Below are 24,314 nucleotides of genomic sequence, written 5' to 3'. Positions count from 1 at the left end.
TGATTCCGAGGTTACCACCACCCTGGGGACACAATGCTAGGGGTGCCACAGTCCTGGGGTCATCGCTGTTCTGGGGTCACTACAGACCCGGGTTCACCTCTGTTTTGGGGTTTCGGGGTCTCCACAGACCCGGGTTTTGGGATCCCCTCGCGCCCGCCCCGCGCCCCGCAGCGCCCCCTACCGGCCCCCGCCGCAGCCCCGCCCCGCCCCCTTCCGTCGCGTGGGGGGGCGGGTCCTCCCGGGCCATACCAAGCGCGTCGGGACCGGGGGGGGGTGTCTCCGGTTGCCCGGTGCGGCGGTCCCGCCGAGGTGTGTGTGTGCGGCGGAGCTCCGCCGCCGGCCCGCGGCCCCCGGGGCCCCGCGGCAGTCGACGCCGCCAGCCCGGCGCGGCGCGGCGCGGGAGGGGCGCAGGGGCGGGGCCGGGCGAGTGGGGGGCGGCGCCCCCGCGGGTGGTGCGCGCCGGGAGGTTTAAAAGCGGCGGCGGGGGGAGGCGGCGGCGCTGGAGCCCGCGGCGGGGAATGGCCTGAGGCGCGGTGAGAGCCGCGCGGGGAGCGAGCGGGGCCGCGGGGGGCCGCGCCCCGGCGCTTTGTCTGCCGGCCGCGAACAAAGGCGGCACCGCGCCGGCACCCGCGGGAGCGCCGGGAAGCGGGAACGGGAGACGGAGCGAGCGAAGCCGCTTGGAACCGGGATTCCTGGGAGCCAGCACCCCCCCGGGGGGCTCAGCTCACCTCTCTGCCGCGGGAGGGGCCTTGGGTCGGGGTCTGCCTTGGGGGGTGCGGGCAGACCCGCCCCTGCCTGCACCCCCGCCTGCCTGCCCCGCTCCTGACCCCCCGTCTCCCGCCGCCCCCAGGCTCCGCCGGGCAGGATGCGCGGGGGCTGCGCGGTGGCGGCGGTGGTGCCCTGGCTGGCCCTGCTGGCCCTGGCCCGGCAGCCTCCCGAGAAGCCGTCGGCCTCCCCCCATGTCACCCGCCGCCCCTTCCTGGTGGCCTGGAACGTGCCCACCCAGGACTGCAAGCCCCGCTTCCAGGTGGAGTTTGACTTCAGCATCTTCGATCTGGACGCCTCCCCCAATGAAGGCTTTGTGCGGCAGGACCTCACCATCTTCTACAAGGAGCGCCTGGGACTCTACCCCTACTACACTCGCCAGGGTGTGCCCGTCAATGGTGGTGTCCCCCAAAACAGCAACCTGTTGGAGCACCTGGACCGCCTTGAGGACGGCATCACCAAGTACATCCAGTCGCCCACCAGGGAAGGGCTGGCCGTCATTGACTGGGAAGAGTGGCGGCCTGTCTGGGCTCGCAACTGGAAGCCCAAGGACATCTACCGGGAGGTGTCACAGAGTCTGGTGTTCGAGCGTAACCGAAACTGGACCCGTGAGATGGTGAACAAGCAGGCAGTGTTCGAGTTTGAGTCAGCTGCCCAGGAGTTCATGGTGAGGACCCTGCGCAAGGCCAAGAGCATCCGACCGAAGCAGCTCTGGGGGTTCTACCTGTTCCCTGATTGCTACAACCATGACTACAGCAAGAACAAGGAAAGCTACACTGGGCAATGCCCGGACGTCGAGAAGACCCGCAATGACCAGCTGGTGTGGCTCTGGAAGGAGAGCACGGCGCTCTACCCCTCCATCTACCTCGACCCGCTCCTGGACTCCACTCCCAACATCCGCAAGTTTGTGCGGGCACGGGTGATGGAGGCCATACGCATCTCCCAGCAGCACCATGACAACTACTCCCTGCCTGTCTTTGTCTACACCCGGCCCACCTTCATCCGCAAGCTGAATGTGCTCAGCCAGGTAGGGCTGCACTACAGGGACATCCTTATCCCAAGCCCTAGGCATCTGGACTTTGGGGTCAGCTGAGGTGGTTCTGCTGCCAGTGATCCATCTTGCTCCCCTGGAGCAGAGTGGCTCTGGTGACTGGTGTCTGCCCTCATGGTACTGCTGTGGCTGTCTCTGTGTGGGGTGGGGAGCAGCACCCTTTGGCATGGGGCTGGTCCCAGGGAACCCAAGGGGTGCTCAGCCCTGCTTCCTTCCCTTCAAGGGGTGTCAGCATGGGAGACCCACCCCCCCAGCTCAGCCCCCTTGTGACTGGATGATAGGATGCCACAAACTGCTTCCCTTAGGTATGGGGTGTCTGTCAGCAGAACTGGCACCAGTGGTCACCACTGCCAGGGAAGTGCCTGGGAGGTACTGCAAGACTGATAGGTCCTGGCAGCCAGGACCCTGGGGTATGTGAGCCCACAGCCCCTGTCCTGTGCTGGCTTAACCCCTGATGAGGAGGGCAGTGTTGGGAAGTCTTGTCCCCCAGGATCTGGGACAGTCCCCTCTCCCTGTGGCTCAAAGCAGGGGTGGACCTTGTCTCCCCAGCCCTGCAGTGGACACTTTGGAGCACACTGTGCTGGGAGTGTGGGTGCTGTGTGGGGTCTGTGGGCACTAACCAGGCTCTGTCCCCACAGCTGGACCTGATCTCCACCGTCGGAGAGAGCGCAGCACTGGGTGCAGCTGGAGCCATTTTCTGGGGTGAGGCGGATGACGCCAAAAACCGGGTAGGTCTGCATGGGAGGTGGATGATGGGTGAAAGGCTCACCTGCCCCCAGAGGGGGAGGACCAGTGGCTGAGCTGTCCTCTCTGTCTGAGATGCTTCTCTCCCTGTGTCACACCAACATGCCCCTGGTGCTCCCTTTCCCCTAGGAGTTGTGTCAGACTTTGAAGAACTACCTGGAGGGGGACCTGGGGCGCTACGTCGTGAATGTCTCAACAGCAGCAGAGCTCTGCAGCAAAACACTGTGCCAGGGCCAGGGGCGCTGCCTGCGCCAGAACAGCACCGCCGACGTCTTCCTCCACCTCAACTCCACCAACTTCCAGCTGCGGCGCCGGGATGCAGACCACCCCAAGCACCCCCTCTTCTGGGTCGAGGGCCAGCTGTCCCCTGCTGATATCCTCTTCCTACGGACCCACTTTCACTGCCACTGCTACCAGGGCTGGCAGGGCAGTAGCTGTCAGACACCCACTGGCCTTGGCAATGGTTCCCCTGGGCTCATGGCACCACTAGGACTTGGGGTGCTGTTGCTGCTTGCAAGCTGGTGCTGACCCCCGCTGGACTGAGCTGCCCCTTTCTGTGGTGTAGGGGCCTATTTAAGATTATCACTACCCTGCCTGGGAGGCAGCTTGTTATGGGGGGCTGCCCTTCACTGTGAGGGGAGAGCTGTTTTGCCCCATCTCTGCCCTCCCTGCTGCAATGGGGATGGAGGGAGGAGGGGGACCCCTCTCCTGTTGTAAGGAGAGGGATGGGGGCAAGTGGGACATGGGGGCGGGGAGTGGGTTCTGTGTGGTGCTGAGCCCCTGTGTGCTGCCCCACTCTCAAGTGCTTTACCTCGAATAAAGCTGGTCCGAGGGAGAGGTGTGGGCTGATTTGGGGCGGAGGGGAAGGCCACGGGTCACCCAGCTCCCAGACATTGCCACTGTGGGGTGAGAGTGCTGGGCGGTGGGTGTGAAGCTCGGGAGAGGCCCAGCAGGGGTGGGATCTCTCCCCGTGGGGCCAGAGCCGCTCGGGGAAGGCGTTCTGAGGGTGGGAGCTCCCGGCATGGAGCGGCGTGGGTAGCCACGGTCGGGCCACCCACGTGGAGCCGCGCTAGCCACGCCCCGCTCGGGCTCCTCCCCCTGCTCTCCGTAGCCCCGGCTCCGCTCCGGGATTCCCCGCCTGGCCACGCCCTCAATCCCGGGACAAGCCCCCTGGGCACGGGCACTGTGGCGGCTGCGCGACGGGAACGCGTCGGGGGACCGGGATCCTCGTGGGGACACCCCTGTGCTGAGCTCCGCTGTCCCGTGCCAGCTGAGTGTCCCCCAGCGGTGCCCTCGCGTGGCTCCTGTGTCCCCGTGCCACAGCGCAGCCCTGCTCTGTCTCTGCCTGTGCAGCCCCTCCGGGCACTGCTCTGTTCTTTGCAGTGCCCGTGGGCACGGCCTGGCCCCGCGTGGCACAACCGCCTTCCTGCCCGCACCCCTGGGCTGCTGTGCCTCTCCCCGGGCCGTGCCCTCCTGTGGCTGCTGCCCTGTGCTGTGAGTGTCCCCGGGCCGTGCCCTCCTGCGCCACGTCGGGCTCTGTCCTGCCGGGTCCTGCTCGATGCTGTGAGCTTTTTTTCCAACAGTGCCCTCCTCCTGCCAGCTCATGGCCGTCGCTCTCCGCTTCCCCAGCGGCGCCCGCCAGGCTCAGCCCACGTCCATCACCGTGACCTTCCTTCCTCCCCACCACCCCCCCTCCGCGTCCATGTCTGTTTGTCTTTCCAGCCCACTCATCACCGGCCAGTCATGGGGTGTTGACTCTGCGCATTCCTTCCCAGCCGAGCCCGCCGCCGCCGGTCATTAAAAGGGGCTGACACACGCTGCTGTCCCCACTCTGGGGCCGCTGTGCTGGGCTCGAGCTGCTGATAACTTCGGGGACTTTGAGGAGGAGGGACAGGTAACCCTGGGTGACTGGCTCCGCTTGAGAACAGAGGAGTGGATTAACATCAGTCCCAGCTTGGGGATAAAAGCAACATCTTCCTAGGTCCCGGCTCTCCCCAGGCAGCTCCAGGATCCACCCTGATCCCACCAGCACCATGGCATTGGTGTGGTCCTGCTGGGTCCTCCTGCTGCTCCTGCCTGCCCTGGCCCACACTGGGGGACCTGGCCCTGTCCTCATCAACCGCCCTTTCGTCACCATCTGGAACATCCCCACGGAACACTGTGCCGAGAAGTACAATGTTACCCTCAGCCTGGAGGTCTTCGATGTGTTGGCCAACGACCAGCAGTCCTTCATCGGGCAGGACATCACCCTCTTCTACAGCGACAAGCTGGGTCTCCTCCCCTACTACACATCTGAGGGGGTGCCAGTGAATGGGGGGCTCCCCCAAAATGCCAGCCTGGAGGCTCACCTCCAGCAGGCCACCCAGGACATCAAGGTGACCATGCCCAGCCCTGCCTACAGTGGGCTGGCTGTCATCGACTGGGAGAAGTGGCGCCCGCTGTGGAGCCGCAACTGGGACTCCATGAAGATCTACCAGGAGAAGTCGGAGGAGCTGGTGCAGCAGCAGCACCCGCAGTGGCCCCCCGAGGAGGTGGAGGAGGTGGCCAAGCAGCAGTTTGAGGAGAGCACCTGCAATTTCATGAACAAGACCCTGTGGCTGGGTGAGAGCCTCCGTTCTGATGCCTACTGGGGTTTCTATGGTTTCCCCGACTGCTACAACAATGAGTTTGACAGCCTGCCCTACAATGGGACATGCCCAGAGGTGGAGCAGCAGAGGAACAGGAATCTGTCCTGGCTCTGGAAGAGCAGCCGGGCACTCTATCCCAGTATCTACCTGCCCCTCTCCCTCAATGGCACCGACAAGGTGCTCCCCTACGTCCGGCACCGCGTGGCTGAGGCGTTCGCCGTCCAGCGTGGCGTCCTTGAGAGCGGCATTCCTGTCCTGCCCTACTCCCAGATTGCCTTCGAGCTCAGTGTTGACTTCCTTTCCCAGGTGATGGGGATGTGGGGATACTGGACACCTCTTGGGCTGATGGGTTGGCACTGGGAATCTTTAGCTCTGCTGGGGCTATGCAGGGGCGTTGGACACTGCTGACTTCTCCTCTCCCCTTGGGTGCAGGAGGACCTGATGAACACCATTGGGGAGAGCGCAGCTCAAGGTGCTGCTGGCATCATCCTCTGGGGCAACCTCAACTACAGCGCCTCCAAGGTGAGTGCAGAGGGTGGCACCACGTCCCTGCCATCAGGGACCCCCAGTTCCTCAGCTGTGCAGGGCTGTGACATCCCATGCCATTGCAGGAGATGTGCCTGAGACTGAAGGACTACGTGGAGGGGCCCCTGGGCCACTACATCGTCAATGTGACAGCCAGCGCTGATCTGTGCAGCCAGAGCCTGTGCTCCAGCCACGGGCGCTGTGTGCGCCAGGAGAACAAGCAGGGCTTCCTCCACCTCGACCCCTTCCGCTTCACCATCGACCTGCATGCTGGCAAGCCGTGGCTGGTGTCTCAGAGCCTGGAGTCTGGTGATGTCTCCCAGCTGGAAAAGGAGTTCAGCTGCCAGTGCTACGACGAGTGGCAGGGACCCCGCTGTGACACCCAGGGCTTCTCCAAGTGACCCACTCCAGGAACAGCAGGTTGGATAGTGTGACCCTACCCTGTGCCCCAGCACTCTCACCGTGGGTTTGGGAACCTGGCTGTGGGGCTGTTAATAAAACCAGAAAGCACCTACAAGTGTCTCCTTGTCTTCTGCTGCAGCCTGTTTAGGGGTAGGAGGGTCTCCCAGTAACACCAGTGGTGCCTTGTGATGCTGCCAAGGGCTGCACTTTGGGATGGGGATTTCACGGTGTAATGCCTCAGAGAAACCACAACAAAAAAAAAAAAAAAAAAAAAAAAAAAAAAAAAAAAAAAAAAAAAAAAAAAAAAAAAAAAAAAAAAAGAGAGAAGAAAATTTATGGCAAAGGCATAAGAAAGGAGATGACAGGGCAAGAGGATGAGAAATGGGGAGTGGTCAGAGAGTGCAGGTGATGGGAGTGAAAAGATGTGCCTGCGTGGCTGTAGCTGGGGGAGTGCGTTCTCTAATCCCTCATCGGGCACAGAGGAGTGGAGTACAACCAGTGCCCCCACTTTGATTTTTCCCCTGAATTGCCATGTGCAAACCAGTTCAGCCCTCAAGTGATATACAAACCCACCCATTTCTGTAATCCAGGCCACTGTCTCAGCCATACCTATTTTAAAGCAGTTGGGAAAAGGCATGAAACACCGATTCCCCAGTCCAGCTGAGATAAAGATGTTGGCATCTCCATCTGGATGTTCAGCTTGGGGGAGGGGAATCATATACTCAGTTCTCTGTACTTAGGCCCTAATTCAGGTAAACTCTTTCCATGTTGTGACTGTGCTGAATAGCACTCTCTGTTTACTGTTTCCAAACATACATTTTCAAAATGCTCTATCCAGGGCACAAATTTCTTTCAAAAAGCAGTTACTAACACCAATGTCCTATCTAGAAGAACTTGGGTTGTGAACATGCCCATCACTCATATGGACCCTGACCCAATGATTTCTGCAGACTTACTACAGCCAACCTGCTCATTTCTTATTATTACCTTGAGGATTATCTGAGAATATACCACTGGAGACATAATTAGACCTTTAGATTCTGCAGTCACATCTTTCAGAAACATGCACTGGGTTATTGCCAAGCTCTTTGCCAAGCTGGGGGCCCCTGAAAAAAATTAGTCATAATTGGATTTTGGCCAAGAATTAATTGTTTTATCTAATTCTTATAGAGATAGCTTGGTAAATGTTGGGTGTAAATGTTGGAAACAATATTATCTCGGTATTTTTTTTTGTGTGGAATGTGATTTAACTTAATGAACACTCAAACACACTCCTCCCAAGTTACAGGGAATCTGATATTTGCCTTCTTTTAAATGCTGAAATTGAAAGCAAAGTTCACCTTGCTACTCACACAAAGAAAATTACCATGATTTTCAAGTCCTCTTTATGCCTGGGAGGGATCGGAGCGGTGTGCCTGTAACTTAAGTAACTTAATATGTTTTAAGTGTTCAGGTACTGAATATTTGGTGCATACTTTGGGGCTGATGTGGGGTTCTCCTGGGTACAGTATTATCTCAGTTTATTAACTGAGCAAAGCACTGAGGTGGGCATGAGGAAAGAGATGTTTCAGAAGCCACAGGAGCCCTGCAGAGACCCTGTCTCTAGGTGTGGGTTTGCATCTTGCCTTAAAGAAAAGCGAGGCAGGAAACTCGGGCCAGCTCTTTCTCTTGCTGTTTAAATAATGCAAGCCTGGGCATGAATGCAGTTTGTCGTTTTCAAATAATAGTTTTAAACGTGTAAGAGGATTTGTTCTATTCATCCTACTTATTGTAGCTGTTCCTCTGTCCTTGCCTCTTACAGCATATCTAAAGACACCCGAGACACTGGATTTCATGTAATCTAGCTTGTCTTGCTCCAGACTCCGAGGAATAGAGACTAGAAAGACACTGCACATGGTGCCAGCAGGCAACTTAGAAGCACTGAACATCTGCTGGGTTGTTTTTTTAACAGGTCTATGCCTTGTACACATGTAGTGCTCTGCAAATCCACGGCAGCACCGGAGCGAGCCCACGCTTGACGGGAGTGTGCTGGAGGGGAGCCAGCAGCAATCCACAGGCCTTTGTGTGGTTCACATTTCTGGCTGCTCCACGTCTCTCGGGTGGAATATGCTTATGGTGCTGTCGTGGCAGCTCCTGTTTTCTGTGCTCAGGATGAGTGAGAAACCTGTTGTATGCAGAGCTTGCTCGTCCACTCTCTTACAGGGTTCACACTAAATTGATTTCTAGGCTTTTTTCATGTGCTGCTTCAAAAACTAAGGGAAGTCTGTCACTTAAAAACTGTCCTTACCTTGCCTAGTTTTTCATTTCAACAACTGATTCTTTTTTTGTCCAGGTTGCTTAAGCCACATATCTCCAGAAATAATTTATCCAAAGTACTTATCATGGTTTACTATCCCAAACAGAGAGAACTGAACTGCTGATTGCTCTGAAGGATTATTTTACTATCTAGAATGAAGATGCTCATAGTAAGAAGCCTTTAAATGCTTTGAGATGACTAGGACATAACCTACATCTTACCCTTTAGCTAAAGTACTTTAAGTCTTGCATAAAACAGATGGAAGAAAGCCCTCCCAAGAAATCCACAGGCTTTTTCAGATACAAGGAGGAAATTAGAGGCCTATTAATAAGCTAATAAGAAAAGTTCTCATCTGCCTTGTTCCTTGACTAAAAACCTCAAAATCAATAGAGACAGAGGAATTTTCCATGTTGTTAGAAGTTGGTTTAGTCAGACACTAAAGTATTGTTTACAATTTTGTCTTGCATTAACAGCCCACACCTTTGGTTAAATAACCAAGGGGGTGACCATATTTTGAGACCTCAGGAGTTGCTTTAGGCCCCCAGTAGTTATAATTTGCTGTTGCACTTAACTTCATCCAAAGCTTTGGACAGATGCCATAAACCAGAATCAGGTACGTGCCAATAGCATTGAGGGTGTGCACAAGGCTTCACTGCTTTCCTGTTAACACTTTAACTAAAGCCTGCCACTTTTTTTCCCCACATGCAATGTCAAAGCTCTCTTCTGATTACTGTTTTAAAAGTGAAATATTCACCTCTTACAGAAATAATTTCCAGAGCTTGAATGTAAGACCCTGTATCCCAAACCCCCCTCAGTGTCAGCTTTGCTCCGTCAGAGCAGCACTGACTGAACACAAGACTTTTGAGCTACCAGTTACCTAAAATGAAAGTGGATCTTTCTTACAGTCTCTTTGTATTTGTGTCTGAAAATTACCCACTCCTTACCTTTTCCCTTGCTCGGGTATTTCTAGAAAAGATCTGAAAAGATCTAAAAAACCCCCAGATTTCAGAAAGATCTAAGGTGTTCTTCAGAGGCTGTTGCCCTGAACTTGACATTCCTCATTTCCGAGCACTAGCAGGGATATCAGCCTTCATTCCTCTGATTCAACAGATTGCAATTTCAGAAGTTCCTTGGAAAGAAATGTAAGCCCTGGAGCACGGGCTGTGGGCCCTCAGCAAGTGTTTAAACATTCAGCACAAACAGCAGACCTTACTTTAGGTTATATAAACAAAAATGCGTTTAGGAACTTGTCCTACTTTGTTCCATAATTTTTTTAATCTGCCACTGCTGGGGCTGGGCACCAGAACAGGACTTTCACCACAAAAATGTGGGAGCAGCAGCAGCAACAGCTCCTTTGTTGCGAGTGCTTCAGGCATGCCAGAGGCAGGGCTCGTATGTGGGGTGCAAGGGCTTCCACGTTTTCTGTCCAGAAAATGTGTAGTTCGTGTTTTTCACTGCCGTGGGGACAGCCAGGGGCAGAACACTCGTGCTGTTTGCAGCATCTCTGCTGCTCTGATTTGGCACTTATTCCTCTCCTAGTTATTTTCCACCCTGGGGTTTTAAAAACAGGCTAATCAGTGTCCGGTGCTGGCATTAGTAAGTCAGCAGGAGTGTTATCAACAGCCCAAGGAGGGTCAGAGTAAGGTCTTGCGAGTGATTTCAGTGAAGCCATTCACTCATGCTCTATGAAACACCTTGCAAACTCATTTTCTTCCAGTGACACGCTAAGCACAAAACCACACAGTGCTCCAAACCCTGCTCTAATGTGCTGGTGCAGACTTAAAGCAAAGGCCAAATAGTATAGCAAAACATTTTATGTGAGCTGTCCTGCATTTGGTTGCAACTTGTCAGGAGGAAAAATTTGCTTTGACGGGTTACTGGTGCTATTTCCTAATTAAGACACAAATAGTTGTAATCCTCTGGGAAGAGTTTGAGGTTAGTTTCAGCAAAACCAGACCAAGCTGGAATTGAAGCAGGGGGGAAAAAACCCCAAAACTTGGAGACCGAACCTGCCCTCAGTGCAAAACATGTATTCTTAATTATCTTATTTGTTTTAATACACACCAGCTGATACCTGCATGCAGCAGATACCAGCTGAGATGACAGGGAGCTCAATATTTAAGGCCTGGCTTTTCTCACCATAGCAACAAATGTGTAAAGAGAGTAAGAGGACACAGATAACTTGCAGCATCCAGCACAGCAAGGGCAGTGTTGGTGGAAGACTGACTTCTACCAGGATATATTATATACTGTCACGGTGCGTGATGCAGAACCACAGTGGATGTCTGAACAGAGGAATCCGACGTACCCTGGGGAGTGTGTGTTGTGCAAAGGTTCAGCAGACTATACACAGAGGTAGGTGTTTGCTTCCTTGACTTCAAGGCAACTGGGAAAAGGGGTGGTCTGTGTTTAATCTTATTCTCCTTTTATAAAACAGGGGAGGTGGTGACTCTTGAACATGGGTCTGCTCTCCTTGACTGCATGAACCATATCTTGGGGCACAAGTGACTCTTCATAAAACAGAAGAGCCTCCCAGAGGTACCCCTTTCACTGTGCATCTCTGCCACCCTATCAAAATTAGAGCAGATTTTCTTCCAGAAATCCATGCTGCACACTTACAAACACCTAGGTTGCTTTTTATTTCATGGGTTGTTCAGTTTGCTCTGACAATCTGCTTGTAGATTTTGTTGGATCGCTGATTACATTCAAATTAAATGAAGTAATTTGAAAAGCTGTTATCAGTGCCCCATCAGTGTATGAAACCAGGTGAGCCCAAGAACTGCCACCAAAATGTATTCAGAGCTAATCTTCAGGATGTTAGTCATGAAACCTTTTCTGTATCAGTTGTGGCTAGAAGGCATAGCATGAGTGGTAGTTTTCTGGTAGCTACCAAAAAAAAGCCTTACTTTTGTTTTCTAAACAAGAAAAAAGTTTTTCTACCTATGCAGCTTTATCTAGAAATATCTACCAATAACCCAGAGTAAGGACATTCATCTTTAATGCCCTGGTCTGGGTTCTTGGTAGATAAATTGATGTCAGATGTAAAATACTAAGGCAGTTAATTGATGAGGAATCCCTAAGTAGGATAGAAGAAATATACATCAGAGAATTAATTTCTGTTATGGTCCAAGAATGCCATTTATTTCTTCTACTACCCAGACATTTGTGGAAAGAAATGCAACACCAATGCAAGCAGTTTGCCAAAAAATGTGCTTAATATAATATTTATATAATCTTCTTATATGCTGCCTGTTGTGAAAGGGAGCTGTGATTAAAGATACATTTTTTTTCTTAGTCAAAGATTATGGAAAATCTCAGTTGTCTGGGATAAGGAAGCAGCACTTGACTACAGCTGCACATACAAAAAACGAGCAGCATAAAAATAGCCCAACAAACACTCCAGCAATGCACATAACAAGATTCCCCTCTCCCAAAGGGCCTGAGAAAGGCCAGGCAAGCTCTTAGGGTCTGACCAGACTGGAGATGAGAATTCCCACTCACAAAGATAAGGCTTCCCAAACATCTGAAGTCTCCAGTCTCGGGGTACCTTAACATGCTCCTATGCTTCAGGACAAGGATACACCTGATCTTGTAAGATCTTATAGTCTGGACAGAAAAAATAGCTCAGAGAAAACAAAAACAAGGTACAGCATGAATAGTGACCACAAGGTGACTACATGAATAATTGTATTGTATTAACTTTGGCTTCACAGTTCACCCATTAGTTTCTGCTTTTTATCCTTCTCCTGCACGCTTACAATTTGGGTAAAGATTGCAAAAATATCTTTAATAAAAACTTGTGTTATCTGGCTCAACTGATCACAGTGCAGTCTTGCATTTGCCCAATTTCCAAGAAATTTTAAAAAGGACCCAACAGCTTAAACCTTCCAATGAAGCTGAGGAATTTGACCACAGCCTAGCTAAAACAGTTACAAAAATCCAACTGATTTACTCATCTGTATATTATTGTCGTCCAGAGGTAAAAATTGTTGGCTCACATTAAAGCAGGACAAATTAACCTCTGAAAATAATAGTCAATAGGATTGGTGCCCCCAGGCAGTCCAGGCCTGCCATAGACAAGTTCTTCTGATAAGCCTGATCAGACGCTTTTCCTTGCCAAGCAGCCAAAGGCAAGCTGTATTTTTGTGGCCTTTTCTTCAGTTCTTTGAAACCACAAAGCCACATTTAGAGCAAAAGATTTTGCAAGGTCTGTAAGTGTGGAAATGTTTCCTATTTAACTATTTTTGAGAAGGGCACAGGACTAAGTCAAACATTTTCCGACCGGATGACCCAGCTTGCTCAGTCTATCCGAGCACAAGCATCCCAGGCAGAAACTGTGAGTATTTACCTTGAATGTTCTTCTCTCCTGCTGAGTTCTCCTAAATGCAAACAAATTATCAGATTTTTTTTTCCCCCCTCATGAATCGGTTCCTAGTTCCACTTGCCAAATTAACTAGACCTCCCCAGTTTGGACAAAATCTCAGCAACCTCATCAGTGGTTGGCTGCACAGAGTTTGAGAATGACCCAAGACTTCTAGCAATTCTTTCTATTAATACCTGTACTGGTATTTGCTTCTAAGAACACTTGAGTCCTCTGCACAGTCAAGATTCTGCAGTACAGCCCTTCTGGAAGCGCAGCTGCTGCACAATGCCAAGGAAAGGCTAAGGTGTGCCTTCCCACACAGAAAGGCTGCGGAGGAGGATAAACATGGTTATCCTCCAAGACAAAAACCACCAAAAGAAAACAGAAGCCTGTTTGATCCCCGGCGAGGTTCTGCCCACCAGCCCGTGCTGGGTTACAAGCAGCCTTTGCAACTGGTACTCGGGACCTTTTGTTCTGCCAAGAGGAGTGGAAGCTTCTGGCTGATACCGAGCTACATCTCTCTGGCCAGCAGGAGAGGAGGGGTCACTTTGAAGCTTTTTGCCAACACCAAGCAGTAAGGAATCCTTGCAGCTGGGTGGTTTTCTTGCATTTTCTTCATTTTTAAGGCTAGGGACAGGAGGCTGAACTGCTGCAGTGCCCAGCCCCCTTGAGCTCCATTCTGGCCCTGCCTGCTGCTTCGCACCAGCTGCAAAAACCCTTTTTTTTTTTATTTTTACTTTTTTTTAGGCGAACATGGAGATAAGATTTCGCTTAGCCCAGAAACCATGACTAAAAGATGTTTCAAGGGGAGAGCAGACGAGACCAAGGGCCTCTTCCCCTACCCCAGGGCTCAGAATTGCAGGTTATTTATTTCAGAGAAACTCTCAAATGGCTCCAAGATGGAAGGAGTGAGACCAAAACCAGAGTTAACTAAATCAAGTTCTGAGCTATGCCACCTGTGCCAGTGACAAATGCTCTGCTCCTGAGCACTAGGGACGTGGTGGTTGTGTGTACACACCACATCATCCCCCTCCTCCACGCCGTTAACAGTGGACAAAAGAGGCCACAGTTACATAAAGTCACTTGAGCTTCTTAAGAAGATAAAGCAAATGAAGCATTAATACTTCAGATGAAATCATAGGGAGTTAATAAGGATTAAGTATTGCCCAGAAGCTGGACACAGATGACTTCCACCTCTATGGAGCACTGTGGCACCTTGAGAAGCTGTTGAGCTCTAGGGGTTGCACAAGGAGCTGCATCTTACTTTGATGGTTCCCCAAACAGAAAGAGGGTGGTTCTGTAGCATCGCATCAACAGTGAAACATTTTTTTCCCCCATATTTGCCCTTAGTTCCTAAGAAATCAGATCTCCAGGGGAGTGGTTACAACGTAGGATTGGAGGAGTGGTAGGGGCTTGGTCTCTCAGTTCAGGGTAACTCAACCCTCACTCTGAGTCACTGCACATACACTTGAAGGAAGCGATAGCATAGTACTGAACTCAGCTGCTGGGTTTCCTCATTGCAGGAGACATCACCAGCTGGAGATAAGCATGCAATACTCCTTGTTTAATAAAAACCCAACCAAACCACAAAAAACAACAAACCACCCTTTCTTTCATGTGGCTTTATTTCCATAAGCAATTAAGAAGCTGTACTTTGTCAACTAAAGTTTTAGAGCATCAGATGATCTCCAGGCAGAGCCGGCATAGTTACAGTGCTTATGCAACCAGTGGGGGTCTGAAACCAGCTGCCCAGACAGCAAACTTAGACTTGATATCACTTGGAGACAGCTTGGGAAGCAGGGCCGAGATGTGTAGGTAGATGAAAAGACATCTTGCCAAGGTAAAGAAAATTTGCATATGAATTTTAAGCAAAATCAAAATCAAATGAAATCTCAACTCTGTTGCTTACGTCAACCATTTTCATCTTAAAGAGGAATTATTCTGATTTTTCACTACTAGGTGGCTTTAGACTGATGCTTCCTTAATCTTCCTTAATTTTCTGTTTGACTTTCTTTCATCTGCAGTGGTGTTTCCCCTTCCCAAAACTTGTTTGCCTATCTCTGCAGGCCAAAGGCATAGAAAGACAGATAACTCCCTCCTGAACGCAGTGCTGCTTCTCCAGCTCCTTACCCCAGAGCAGGACATACAGTATGATGAGATAACAGCTCCAAAGCTTCTACAGACACCTGTTTGGTCATGCCTACTTCAGATGGGCAGACTAATAAAATTACAAAGCTGTCAGGAAAGGCAACTACAAAAATAACCTATTCCAACCTGAACAAAATAACACACACACTTCAGTATCACCCCAAGGCAGGTATAAGGAACTAAAGGATTGTTGTCACCAAGCTCAGGCTGCCATCCCTGTCCTCAGGGATGCTGTACAGCAAGGGCAGGGGAATGCTGTGTCCCAAAACATGTCGGTGGCTTTGCCCTGAGCACAGGTACAGTCTGTAATTGCCCCGATTGGCTTCACCTGAGACCGCTTCGGCTCACTGGGACATGGATCCCAGCCCTGTCTTGTCTGCTCGCTGTGCCCCGGCCGGGTGAGTGTGCTCTGCTTGGGCCCGCTGGGTCAGCGCTGGGGTCACCTGTGGCTCTGTGGAGAAGCTGCACAGCTTCCCCCGAGCCTGGCTGGGGTGCTTGTTGCTGACCAAACACCCTGTTGATCCCTGTCTTCTACCCGGCCGGCTGCACTCACACCCGGGTCTGCAAAATGGCTACAGCCGCTCCACCTCCCCCGTTTACTTGGCTTTCTTTATTTATTTATTTGATTTGATTGTTTGCTTGTTTATACTGTTCGATCTAACCGAACACAAAGCCCCGAGCAGAGAGGGGAGGCACGGCTGCGGTCCTGGCAGCGGTAGCGGTGCGGTGCGGCCGCGGTACGGTCTCTCCCGCAGCCGGTCCCCCCGCGGAGGTGCGTGAGCCTCTTCCCTGCGACTCCGCTCCCGCATCCTCCCCGCTCCGCGGGCGGGAGCGGCGGGGCGGAGCGGAGCGGGGGTGCCCGGCGGGGCGGGGGCTGCCCGGGGCCGGTCCCGCCGCTCCGCTCCGCCCCGCGCGGGGCGCGCACACCCGCGGGCAGCTCCGCGGGGCGCCGCGGGCACGACCCTCCGCCAGGACCCTCCGCCGGGCTCCCCTCGGCCGCGCTGGGCCCGTCCGTCCCATCCCATCCCATCCCACCCCCCCCTCCGCCGGAGCCGAGGCTGAGCCGCAGATGTGGGGCTGCCGCCGCCGCGGCCGCTGCCCGCAGGGCCGGCGCTGCCGAGGTAGGACCCCCGGGACCCTCTGCACGGAGCGGGGCTGGGCGCTTCTCCCCTTCCCACCCCCTGCCTTCCCACCCACCGGAGCCCGGCTTCCCACTCTGGCAGCCCCCAGACCCCCAGAGACCCACGCGCGTCGGGGCAAGACTGGAGGGGGAAGGTCGTGTTTTCTTGGAACCCCCGGTCGGAATTTTTCCCTTCCAGCTCCGCCGAGGAGTGAGGGTGCCCGGCATCTCAGAAGCTCGCGGGGTGGAAAACGGGATTTGCGGCTTCTTGCTGGAATAGCCCAAGGCAGAGGAAGGTTTGGGAGATGTGGCGTGGAAAGAGGGAATCGTAGTGTAGCAGTGGCTGTTTGCCTCCCGAGTTATTTTTGGAGATGGCTTTGCTGTGATGGATTTTTTTAACTGTCTGCGGGAAGGCGGGTTTACGTCGTGCTCCTCCAAGCCTTGATGCCCTCCATTGGCTGAGGAAGGGTGTAAAACCAGTGCTTTGGCAAATAGTGATCCGACTGGTTACTGCTTCTTCCCTTAGCCCTAAGGGCAACACCATAAAAACACATAATCTGCATCTTTTTTATCTTGGTTTGTGAGATTTGGCTCCTGGCTCGTTGGGGCCTTCCTTGGAAAGGGCTGACTCTCCCTGGGGACTGAGGTCTGGCACGTTTGTAAGGCACTTTGTGTAATATGGGATGACAGCTGTGACGCACGTGTACCAAAACTTTTGAACATTGGCTCCATCGGGATTATGATTGGGTATTTTTTTCCCCACTTTATAAGAAAATTGTATTAAATAGCCGAAGGTAAACCTGGCACCTTGCTGAGCACTCCTGCTGCCTTGGGGCAGAACAGGGAGGCAAGAGGTGGAGGTGGCAGCAGGGGGGTATTGTACTCGGGTCTGTTAACGGGACTGGGGAGCCTTGGCCTGGCACCCTGAGCTTCCTGGTACCACAGAAAACTGGGTGTCACTGGGTGTAGAGTGGCTGTGGCTCCTGCCACGGTGAGTCAGAGGATGGCTCTTGTTTACAGCCATCACTTTGCTTCTGCTGGCCTTGTACTAGGCAGTGCCTGCTTTGTCTATGCCTGACTCCAACCCAGGGCATGGAAATGGATTTCAGTGAGGTTGGTGGCTTCAAAACCCCTCAGACTAAGATGGAGGACTCTGATTCAGCTGTGGAAATGCAGTGATGGGCCATTGCTTACCCCTGACTGAACTATAAACCCTCCACTGTTCCTTGGGTCATTTGCACAGTGCTTGCACTGGCATTTCCCATGAGCAGGGATTTGTTCACTGTGCCAGGGTGGCTGCTGAAATAGATCCTGCCCTCGTTCCTCCTTGTCAACACCTCATAGCCTGGCTCATGGGACCTATGTAGCAGGTCCCATGGTGCTTGTGTGGCTCTTTGGAGTGTGAGGAGGTAAAAAATAAAAAGATCTTTTAGTACTGAAGAAACTTGAAGACTCTTAAGGATTTTTAAATCTTTAAAGGCATTAATTCTGAATTAAATGTTTTATACTGACAAATGTCAAGAGAAACTAGTTCATATGAGGCAAAAACACACTAAACTGAGTACAGCTCAGAGCGATCTCTTATGGGATCAATTGATTTTATAGTGCTCTGCAGAGAGCTGAAGATGGGACTGAATAAATACCCGTTGTGAGACTCCTGGTGCTTGTCCAATGTGTTGCGGAGCAGTTTGCGAAGTTTCCAGTAAGTTTGCTTAATGTGGCCTTACTCAGTTGTGAGGCACTCCCATAATTATGGCTGCAATTAAAAGCAATAACATCCATTTACATAAGATGCCAGTCCTTTTAAATCGGTGCATCATCTAATGAGAGCATTCGTGTAGGGATAGTTATGCAGGATGAGGACCCAAAGCTGAGAGCATTTTGGTGAGGATTTTGTTTCAGAACTTTTTTGAGGTCATCTGAAGGAAGGATCTGCTATGAAATAGGACATTTTGTTATGAAAATGCACTGATTCATGAATATAACCCTTACCAGTAGTAGGATGTTATTAAGTGATTGTAACACTTTATTTTTTTAATGTATCATCCGTCTAATTTAAAAAAAAAAATCAGCTTGGTTACACCAGTATTTTTCTCAGTTTGATTGCGTCAGTGTTCCTTCTGCTTTTATGAGTAAGAGATTTGGTAAATCCAACTTGTGGATGGTATTTAATTGCTGATGAAGCACTACGGATGTGTTCTGAATTGCTCACTGAACTTGCATGGTTTCCTTGGGGCTTAACCTCTGCGTGTGATGTCCACAGATTTTTCTTTGAGATAAATGGAAATATTAGACTTGAAGTGCTGGCAAACTTCAGGTACTTGGGGAAAGCTTCAGCTTTCTTCTGAAAGAAATGACCTAGTAGAGTATTCCCATCTTCCCACTTTATATGTTTTGGTTGGTTTCTTTTTTTTATTTGTTTGCTTTAATTTACTGAATGTGGTGTAAGCTTGTGTTCCCACACCCTGGGTGGGGCAGCTTGTTTGGAAGAGTCATAAGGCCAGTGTAGTAGAAAGGGTCAAAATTCTCAAAATACAACTGAGGAAGCACCAGGTATGAGCCTGAGAAGTGCAGGGTTCCTTGGGTCTGCTCTGGTTTTCCCCAGAAGCCATTTTTTCCCATTTTAAGTGAAATAATTAGTCTGCTAACCTTTTCTCACTTGGCTCGCGGTCTCTGAGACCGTAAGAGGTTAAGTAATTAAATTGTAGAAGGGAGTTAAAGAGAATAATGAACTCTAAACTCCCTAGTCTGCCTGGTTGGGCTCTCCAACGGCTAAAATTAAGTAATTTAGGTCGATTCCTGGTTTTTGGTGGTTTTTTTTTTTTTTTTTTGAGTTTTATCAGGCTCTCAAAGTGAGGATGCGGGAGAGAGTCCCACAGGTTGTTATTTCCAGAGGTGGTGGGTTGATTTCAGGCATGGTTTGGTCATGCCTGAGGGGCATGGTCATGCAGAGGGGCAGAGTCCGGGGGAGCGCTGGCCTGGAGCGCTCCGACAAGGTACCACGCGGGGCCAGGGTGGTTAATAACCAGGCCTGTTCTTGGGTGCCTGCCAAAACCTGGCCCTAAATATTGTAATCACACACTAATTATGAATACTAATCTCCAGACGCATTTAATGCATTACCGGGTACTGACCTTGTAGCTGTTGTGTGGTGCTGTGTGCGCTGTGTTAAGTAAAATCATGGAATGGTTTGGGTTGGAAGGGACCTTAAAGATCATCTCGTTCCAAACCCCGCTGCCAGGGGCAGGGATCCCTAGACCAGGTTACCCTGGGCCCCATCCAGCCTGGCCTTAAACACTTCCAGGGATGGGGCATCCACAGCTTATCTGGGCAACCTGTGCCAGGGTCTCACCACCCTCACAGGGAAGAATTTTCTTTATATCCCATCTAACCCTGTCCTCTGTCCGTTTAAAGCCATTCCCCCTTGTCCTACCACTCCATGACCTTGTCAAAACTCCCTCTCCAGCTTTCTTGTAGCCCCTTTAGGCACTGGCAGGTGCCTCATGTCTCCCAGAGCCTTCTCTTCTCCACAGTCACAGTAATTTTGTGGGTCTGTGAATTTGTGTCCATGCAAACAGAAGAAATAACTGTGAGTTTTGCATAAAATGTGTAAACTTACCTTTGCTGTGGTAGCAGTGCAGTTGTAAGTGCCTTTAGGATTATGTTTGGACTATGTCAAAACTTATCCCTCATTTGAGAAGCTGGTGGCTGGGGGGTTCTTCTGGATGTTGATGTCTGTGACATCTAAGGATCTGAAGTAATGCACTGGAATTAATCCTGAAGCCTTTAAGCATGTAGCTGCCAGGAGTCCCTTAATTAGAACTGACTTTTATCCATGTGATGGATAAAAAGCATGTTTTGCAATGTTTTATTAATAAAGTGGGGTGGATTTGTCATGAGTGCCCTTGTGGAAATAATTTGCCTGTTACAGCCCTAAATTCTATGTATAATTTCAGCACCTGGATATCTGAAATGCTTGTATGGCATTAGTTTCCAGATGATTCTGTATGTTACTATCATGTTTACAGGCCATGCATGAGTAGAAGAAGGTAGGAAAGGGTAAAAAAAGAGGGCAAATAAAGGGGTTTTAAGTTCTTCCTTCTGATTTTGACTCTGAAGTTGAGCTGAAGTTGACCTAACTCATTCCTGAGTAGCTGATTTTTCAGATTTTCTTCTCTTTGTGCATGCTGTTCCGTCTTTGTCTGTGTTGAGCTGGCTTCACACATGTGCCTTGGCACCAGGAATTGCCAGGAGAGCTGTGTGATCCAGGCTCCCCGGCAGCTGTTCTGCTCCAAGCAAGAGTTACAACACACCCCCGCCAGCCACAGATCTGTTGTGGGATTGGTACATGTCACCAGAGAGATACCTAAAAATGACTTAGGCGTGCTATTTCTGCCTTGCTTGGAAGAGCCACTTGTTTGGAAGTGGATTCACACGTGAGTGATTTCTCCATGGGCAAACAGCGGCAGACTTTGTGAGCTTGGCTCAGTCTGTGCTGGCACTGCAGAGGCTCTGTTTGCTCCTGCATATGTTTTGGGTGCCTGAATAGGAAGGTTTCCCCAAGCAGCAAGTGTCTGCGTTGGGTACAGTTTGCCAGTGCATAGTTTAAGTCAAGGGATGCAAAGAACAAAATGTTTTTGATGATTTATTTATGGCTAAAAGCTTCTATGTGACTACACCCCTCCCCTCTTTTGACATAGGCTAATCAAGAAGCACAATAAACATGAGATGTTTTAATGCATCTGAAACTGCTTCTGACCGGTGATCACTGCCACAACAATATTTGGACTTAAGGCTGGCTGTTTCTTCCTTTTACGTTTTCTTTTATGGTGATACATCCCTGGAAATCTAATTGATGTTGGTTAATAACAAGCAGCATTTGTTGTTCGTGGGAACCCTGTGGATATTCCTGAGCAGGGAGCTGTGCAGCATTTACCTTCTGCGTTAAGGGGGGGCAGGAAATAAAAGAACTTTGTAGTTTTTTTCTACGGCCAACATAAAACTGGTTTACCCAAAACAATGAGGAGATTTCAGGGGTTCGTGACCTCTTGCAATTAAAAAATGTCAGCTGGCTTGTGAGAGGGGCGAAGGAGGAGGGGGAAGAGCCCTTGCTGTGGAGGAAGCAAGCAGCCCTGTTAGAGCTGAAGCAGTTTACTCGTTTTTGATAGGAGATTGATCTAGCAGCTTCTTTTTTACCCTGAGGAGAGTGCTCCATTTGGGGGTTAGAATAGGGGAGCTTAAAAATCCCAGCAGTTCTGGATGCGCTGTCTCCCACGGGTTTACATCTTGGGGTTGTAATTGATTTTTCTTCCCTGGGCTGGGCCAGTTCCATGGATTTGTGCTTCTGGTGTCAGTCTTGTGCCTGATGGGACAGGTCAAAGCACTGCGTGTACTGGGACTGTTGGCAGGGCACCCCTTCACTCTTGGTAGTCAGCTTTTCCTAAAATGTAGGGGGCTGATGGTTTTGAGACCTCTGTCCTGTGTGAAATAAGGTTCAAACTGGTCAATGAGTTCAGATGATGTCCTTGGTGGTGAGGGGGAGCCACGAGGAGGATACAGACCAACCCAGCGTGGGGTGGCTGGAGCCAGCAAGCCTGGACAGCTGGTGTTTGACTGGAGGTGGCGAGTGTGAGGCCCAGCGTGCTCATTTGCTTCTGATTCTTTTGTTTAGCTTTCTATTTTTATACCCCCTACATGTTTTGCTTTCAATTTATATTTAAAATTTTGAATGTGTTTCATTCTGGTGCCCTTATGCTGTACGTGATGAAGCGTGGCCTTCTGTGCCCCTGAAAGAATTTTTATAATGCATTTTCTCTAGGGACACTTGTCCTTGAAAAAAAAGTTATTTATTTTTTAAATATAAAGAGAATTCAGGTGGAGTGCTTGGTGGTTTTGGTTTGTTTTTGTTTTTTTTTTTTTGTTTTTTTTAATAGAAGATTTCTTTACTAACTTTATGCTGGCCACTCTCACTTGGTAAATGTTTCCCCTTGCAAGAGTTTCTTTTGTAGCATTTGTCCTGTTTAGCCTGTCTGCACTGCATAAATTTGATTATTTTGGCTGTCGTAATTTAGTTATCCTTATTAAGCTTTCTCATTTGCATATTGATCCTGTTAGTCTCAGGAAGCTGATAAGCCATCTAGCTGTACTTGCAAAATACAGAGAAAATGAGATATCTGCCCTGGAGGCTCTGAAAGCTGAGATTTACTGTGATTTGGATCTCTGTATGTCTGGCCTGTATTTTTTTTCCCCTTCAGTGCTATGTTTTAGCCTACCTGCCATCATTCCAGTTTGCCAAATTAAGATTAATTTTGCTCTTCTTATAAATCCTGTAATTGGTAACTTCTGAGAAGCCTTGCTCTAGTTTGCTTGTACTTTTATTTGCATGAATACACTCCTTTTTCATAAGCTTAAGAATATTTCCAGCGGCAGCTGGCATCACATATGCTGTGAGTTTTTTTTCCTCCTCGTGTCAGTGTCAGTTTTCCATGCTTGCTTTCCAGAGGGATTTATCCTTTCAGTCAAAAAACCTGCTTTTTTGTCTCCATTGCCTACGGGGCACCATGAAACCGAGTCTAACTGTAGAGGACTTTGGGCCCGTTACTCTTTGCTCTTGCTTCTGTTGCCATGGGCTTTTTCCTTAATGACCTACATGTCCCATATGGTAATGTAGGCTGGAGTACCATCATCTGTTGGACCTCTAAACCCACTTTTTTTCCTTTATTCTAGCTCTGAGCCACGTCTAGTCCCTTTTTCAACAGGAGGTTGTACCACCTCTCCCTCAGCTTCACCTGTTCCGAGGCTGTTTGGGGTGCTTTGCTGTATTTATATGTTATTTATCTCAGAAATTCTTGCAGACCCCTGTTCTGCTCTAGTTCTACTCTCTGCACAGTCACTGCTGCTCCTAACAAAGTGTTGCTCTTTCTTCCGTGATGCTCTTCCCCCCTCCTGGTCTGGCGTTTCCTCCTCCTCCCGCAGTTTGACCTTGTCTTGCTCTTGTCTCCCTGTGCCCTTTTCCAGGCGTTCACATGGCTTCAGCTTCTATTATGTGCTGATGACTCACAGATGCACTCTGCACCTCCGAGGGTTTGTCACCCAGCCTGGCGGCTGTTTTCCTCCTTGCCTTTTTCCCTTTGATTTCTCCATCAGTCATTCAATATTTCACGCCCCAAACCCCAGGTGGTGCCTCTGAAGCTCTCTTATCTCCTGTCTTTTAAAGGTGCTGCCATCTGATAGGTAGCTCTGTCCCAAAGCCTTTGTGAAGATTCTTTAAAAATTAATTTGGTTTACTTCGTGCGTTTGAATCGCATGCAAATTTTGTGTACTCTTTATTGTCAATATATTTCTCCTTTTTCATCTCATCAGACAACTTCCCTAATGCGTGTAATAAGTTTTTACAGATGTTTTTCTTCAAAGTGGCTGTCTCGAGGAATTGTACTTCTGAAGTCAGTTGATAGAATTTGGTTTTAAAGGTGGTGTGAAGTGTTTTAGTTTCACTCTGAGAATGCAGCTGCCCTTATTTTGTCATTATTTTTGTTTTAATTTAGCAGCCTAGATCTAGCTGTTATGAGCAAGTGGGATTCATAGCATCCTAGCTGAATGACAGGAGAAAGGATATGTATACATCGTAAATGTTAAAATGTCTAATATAAAAGTAGCTGAGCATAATTCATAAGCCTGTCAGCCTGGATATGGGTTGTCTGTTTTACTTAAAATTGTCAGTCCTTTCCTTGTGCTCCTTTTAACTACACTCCTACTCATAACAGCAAACCCAAACTTGGAATTGAGAAGGTTTTCTAGTGTGCAGATGTGATTGAAAAGGAATAGAGAGCTTTGAGGTGATAGAGACACTTTCAGGCTGCTCAGCAGAAACTGCTTGTAAGCAAGTTCAGGAGGCACAAAGACAGACATCCTACTGGAGGCAGGTATGTTTTTGATTTTCCTTCTCTTTCAAATAGCACAAATTTATCAAGGCTTAGTTATCTGTGGTTATATCATGGATATCAGATAACTGAGGTGGAGAAGTGGACTTGCTGCTGCACCCACTTCCAAGGAAGAGGAGAGTGTACCAGGGTACACCCACCAGCCGTCCCGGGGTTGTGCAAGGCTGTACGTGCTGTTGCTGTAGTAACAGCGTCAGATACTACCAGAACAACGTGTAGGAATGTCTGTCCTCAGTAGACTTGCTATCTTGGAGACTCGGTATTTTCAGTTAACTTCTAGACCTGTGAATGTAAATAGGCAATTTGTACAAATTCCGCGTATTTTGATGTCCT

General features: G+C 50.0%; 3 protein-coding genes across 4 annotated transcripts in view; all 3 read left to right on the top strand.

The window, feature by feature from the left end:
- Positions 1–827: 827 nt before the first annotated feature.
- HYAL2 (hyaluronidase 2) lies at positions 828–3,392 on the top strand. The gene is made up of 3 exons (XM_027886504.1): positions 828–1,792; positions 2,455–2,544; positions 2,690–3,392. The coding sequence occupies exons 1-3, from the start codon at positions 866–868 to the stop codon at positions 3,086–3,088; spliced, it is 1,416 nt and encodes a 471-aa protein (XP_027742305.1). The 5' UTR covers positions 828–865; the 3' UTR covers positions 3,089–3,392.
- Positions 3,393–4,281: 889 nt separating this feature from the next.
- On the top strand, positions 4,282–6,217 carry HYAL1 (hyaluronidase 1). Its single transcript, XM_027886459.1, has 3 exons — positions 4,282–5,493; positions 5,620–5,709; positions 5,799–6,217. The coding sequence occupies exons 1-3, from the start codon at positions 4,594–4,596 to the stop codon at positions 6,111–6,113; spliced, it is 1,305 nt and encodes a 434-aa protein (XP_027742260.1). The 5' UTR covers positions 4,282–4,593; the 3' UTR covers positions 6,114–6,217.
- A 9,737-nt stretch (positions 6,218–15,954) lies between these two features.
- Positions 15,955–24,314, top strand: part of LOC114058792 (6-phosphofructo-2-kinase/fructose-2,6-bisphosphatase 4) — a 51,322-nt gene continuing 42,962 nt past the window's right edge. The window contains exon 1 of one of the 2 annotated variants that reach the window (XM_027886495.1): positions 15,955–16,042. In XM_027886495.1, coding sequence (XP_027742296.1) covers positions 15,991–16,042 — 52 coding nt within the window. In that variant the 5' untranslated portion in view covers positions 15,955–15,990. Of the gene's footprint in view, positions 16,043–22,767; positions 22,857–24,314 lie in introns of those variants that run through there. The other variant, XM_027886498.1, reaches the window with a different exon arrangement.

The sequence above is a fragment of the Empidonax traillii genome, unplaced genomic scaffold (genome assembly GCF_003031625.1).
Source record: "Empidonax traillii isolate 1590-97213 ecotype Southwest subspecies unplaced genomic scaffold, ASM303162v1 scaffold187:size1931383, whole genome shotgun sequence".
NCBI classification, from domain to species: domain Eukaryota; kingdom Metazoa; phylum Chordata; class Aves; order Passeriformes; family Tyrannidae; genus Empidonax; species Empidonax traillii.
This window is presented reverse-complemented; position numbering and strand designations above follow the sequence as displayed.

Excerpts from the sequence above, each read along its gene's own strand:
- HYAL2 (XM_027886504.1), top strand. The coding sequence starts at position 866 with ATGCGCGGGGGCTGCGCGGTGGCGGCGGTGGTGCCCTGGCTGGCCCTG. Across the intron at positions 1,793-2,454 it reads AGCTGAATGTGCTCAGCCAG|CTGGACCTGATCTCCACCGT; the intron begins GTAGGGCTGCAC and ends CTGTCCCCACAG. Across the intron at positions 2,545-2,689 it reads CGGATGACGCCAAAAACCGG|GAGTTGTGTCAGACTTTGAA; the intron begins GTAGGTCTGCAT and ends CCTTTCCCCTAG.
- HYAL1 (XM_027886459.1), top strand. The coding sequence starts at position 4,594 with ATGGCATTGGTGTGGTCCTGCTGGGTCCTCCTGCTGCTCCTGCCTGCC. Across the intron at positions 5,494-5,619 it reads GTGTTGACTTCCTTTCCCAG|GAGGACCTGATGAACACCAT; the intron begins GTGATGGGGATG and ends CCTTGGGTGCAG. Across the intron at positions 5,710-5,798 it reads TCAACTACAGCGCCTCCAAG|GAGATGTGCCTGAGACTGAA; the intron begins GTGAGTGCAGAG and ends ATGCCATTGCAG.